The 2,895-nt window shown below is 43.3% G+C and overlaps 1 protein-coding gene across 1 annotated transcript; it reads right to left on the bottom strand.

Annotated features, from left to right (window-relative positions):
- Positions 1–380: 380 nt before the first annotated feature.
- On the bottom strand, positions 381–1,564 carry LOC122041296 (glucuronoxylan 4-O-methyltransferase 1-like). The gene has a single exon (XM_042600935.1). It carries the CDS (start codon positions 1,398–1,400, stop codon positions 594–596), a length of 807 nt encoding a protein of 268 aa, XP_042456869.1. The 5' UTR covers positions 1,401–1,564; the 3' UTR covers positions 381–593.
- Positions 1,565–2,895: the final 1,331 nt, after the last annotated feature.

Here is a 2,895-nt window from a genome sequence, read left to right on the forward strand (position 1 = left end):
AACACAAACAAAACTGAAATCTAAGCAAGGACTTTAAGTTCCAGCTCATATAAGATATGACATAATTCAAGGCATACATCTCTATCCTAGAAATGAATTGCTATTGAATGAACAATAAAATCATCTGCACGAGACAACATGACGACATGTTCCTACGTGATGAAATATTTACCACACAAGGGATTCCATATGTATAAGTTGAGTTACTAGTATTTTTGGAATGCAACTAGAGCCTTACATGAAACTAAAAGGTTGCAAATTGCCAAAACTTGATTTAATTATTATTGATTTGGACTTCCCACAAGATATGTATCCTTGTGCAGGTTATATTAAAGAAACACCTTACCTGGATTTTGCAGGTTATGATAGCTCAAAAAGCATTTTCATGCAGCAAACATTTCTAGCCCGTGATATTTATTTGGTCAAATGAACTTGACTACTGTACTCAACTGTGTATCCAGAAATTGAATCATACAATATCAAACTTAACAAACCTCAGTGCCATATCAAATCACTCCTCGATCACCTACATCAATCTCGGGCCATTATCCCAAAAGCTTTAAATCAATGGAAGTGTTGAGATCTGTCTTGTCTTACAGAATCTGAACTGCAGCTTGGGAGCAAAAATTATCAGAACTGGAGTTTGCTGTTATCCTAAAATGCCACAACTTTCCCTTGGAAGAAACCAAATTCTCATGGCACAAGAACTCCCATGAGTACCACTTCTCGATCATGCGGTCAGTATCATGAACCAAAACATCTGTTTTGACTCCTCTGTGTGCAAGAATGGCTGCTGTATAAATCGCCCCCATCCTTCCCAGAGCTTCGGGTTGGTCTCCGCTCGGTCCATCAACCACAACCACATCCCATTTCCTCCTTTGTACAGCCTCCGGAAGCCTCTTGAGCGAAAGCCTACACTCAGATCCAGCCAATAGACCCCCTTGCAGGGTACAAGAAGGGTGCTTCCTGGCATGTTCAAGCAGCTCATATGCCGTGCCGGCTCTCTCATGTCCCTTGACGAGGTAGATCCCAATCCCTTTGGGCACCTTAGCTTTGAGCCTCTCTGAATCATCCTCCAGAAAGATAGTGATGCCGCCGGTGTTCAAAGCAGCCACAGCAAGAAACTGCTTCTTGAGTCCAAAAAATAGTAGATTGCAGGGGGCTCTGCCAGCAACCAGGTCGGAGAGAAGCTGATACTCCTTCGGGCTGAGTAAATCTCGATCGATTTTGTGGGACGAGTCAGGGAAATCCCTGGGGGGCGAGGAGGAAGAGGGATCCCCGAACCCTGACGCGCTGGGAGCTAATGTATACAGCTTGAGGATCGACAAGGTGGAGCAAACTACGAGGATGATGATGACTGACCTCTTGGATAGCATCTTGATTCTCTTCGGTTGGATCATCTGACCTGCACTTATTCACCGCTACTGAAGCTTCGCATCTTGATCGAAGCTGGAAGAGATGGAAATCGAGCGTGCGCTGCAGATTCGTTGCTTCTTCTGGTCCTTCGATTCAGCTGCGGCCATGGCTGTTCTAGGTTTTATCAACCGGCTTCAAGGTCCACAGCTGAAGCAGTTGATGACTGATTTAATTAAAACAAAAAAAAACATAATTGCAATTAATTAAGTGCTTAATGATGAATTATGGATTAATTAAGTGCAATTAAATAGGCCTGGGTTATGACGCAAGAGGAGAAACGGATTTTCTATACAATGAGGTTCAAATATCACTTGAGATACAATTAGAAGATTGATTATTTTATTTAATATGATTTTAAATTTGTAATTTAATGTCATTTAGATTATAAAAAATAATAAATTTATATAATCGATTACTAATAACATGTAATTTAGATTATATTCCAATCTTAAGATTTAATATATCAAATATAACCCTAATTTCATCTCATCAAATTAATTCCTTAATGAATTCGTCAACACCACCTCTACCTCGCCTTGCACACTCATCCAGTGCCTCTATTAGCATTGGCATCGACACCAGCATCGACGCCGAACATCGATGCCAACACTAACATCCACTTCCCTCATCTCTGCTTCCCATTAAAACCTCACAGAAGTTTTGATCCACCGCCACCTCCATCAGCATCGATGCTGACACTACCTCCTTCACCTCTGCTTCCTATTAAAATTTCATCAAGGTTTTGATCCACTGCCTCCATCAACATCGACGTTCAACATCAACTTGACATGTCCTGTTTTACCCTCCTAAAGTAAATATGCTTTTATTTTTTTCTCTAAAATATTATGTCTTGTTCTTTAGTTTCCATTAAATTAACAGTTATATGAAGACTTCTAGCTAGTGCATAGCAATCTTGAAATTAGAGGCAAGTTAAACATAGTGTGATAATAGAAACTATCATTCCTACAACAAATACTGTAATTGATGTTGGACCCCGTGGTAGTTTTGATGTGATCAACCAAGTTGGTTAGGTCCTGCGTTTTGTCTGACCCCTGTGTCTGAGTGTGCAGGAACTTAGGAGCACAGGAAGTCGAACGGAAGACGCAGCTAGCGAGAAGGACGGCACGGGAAGGGAGCCGACGAGCTCGGTGCGTCCGAAGGACGAGAGAGCTGCGGAAGAGTACTTCAGTGGAGCGAGAAGAACGTGCGCGGCGTTCGAGGGACGAGAAGCCGGACGAAAGTCTGCTCGAGGAGAAGGCCGGGAACTGAGTTCAGGTGAGCCCTATTCCAGATGGCCGCAATCACCCAAGCAGCCGAACCGGAGCAAGTCAACTGGAGTTGACTTGTCAACGGTTCGATTGACCGAACCCCATGATCGGTCGACCGAACCCCAATCCTCAGAAGACCAACCGCTGGTGACACGTCAGAAGCCACGTCAGCAAGCCAGCCGTTGGGGGACTGATCGGTCGACCGAACCCC

Source organism: Zingiber officinale, chromosome 2A (assembly GCF_018446385.1).
Source record: "Zingiber officinale cultivar Zhangliang chromosome 2A, Zo_v1.1, whole genome shotgun sequence".
NCBI lineage: Eukaryota > Viridiplantae > Streptophyta > Magnoliopsida > Zingiberales > Zingiberaceae > Zingiber > Zingiber officinale.

What these genes read in the sequence shown, in the direction of transcription:
- LOC122041296 (XM_042600935.1), bottom strand. Translation starts at nt 1,400, where the DNA reads ATGATCCAACCGAAGAGAATCAAGATGCTATCCAAGAGGTCAGTCATC.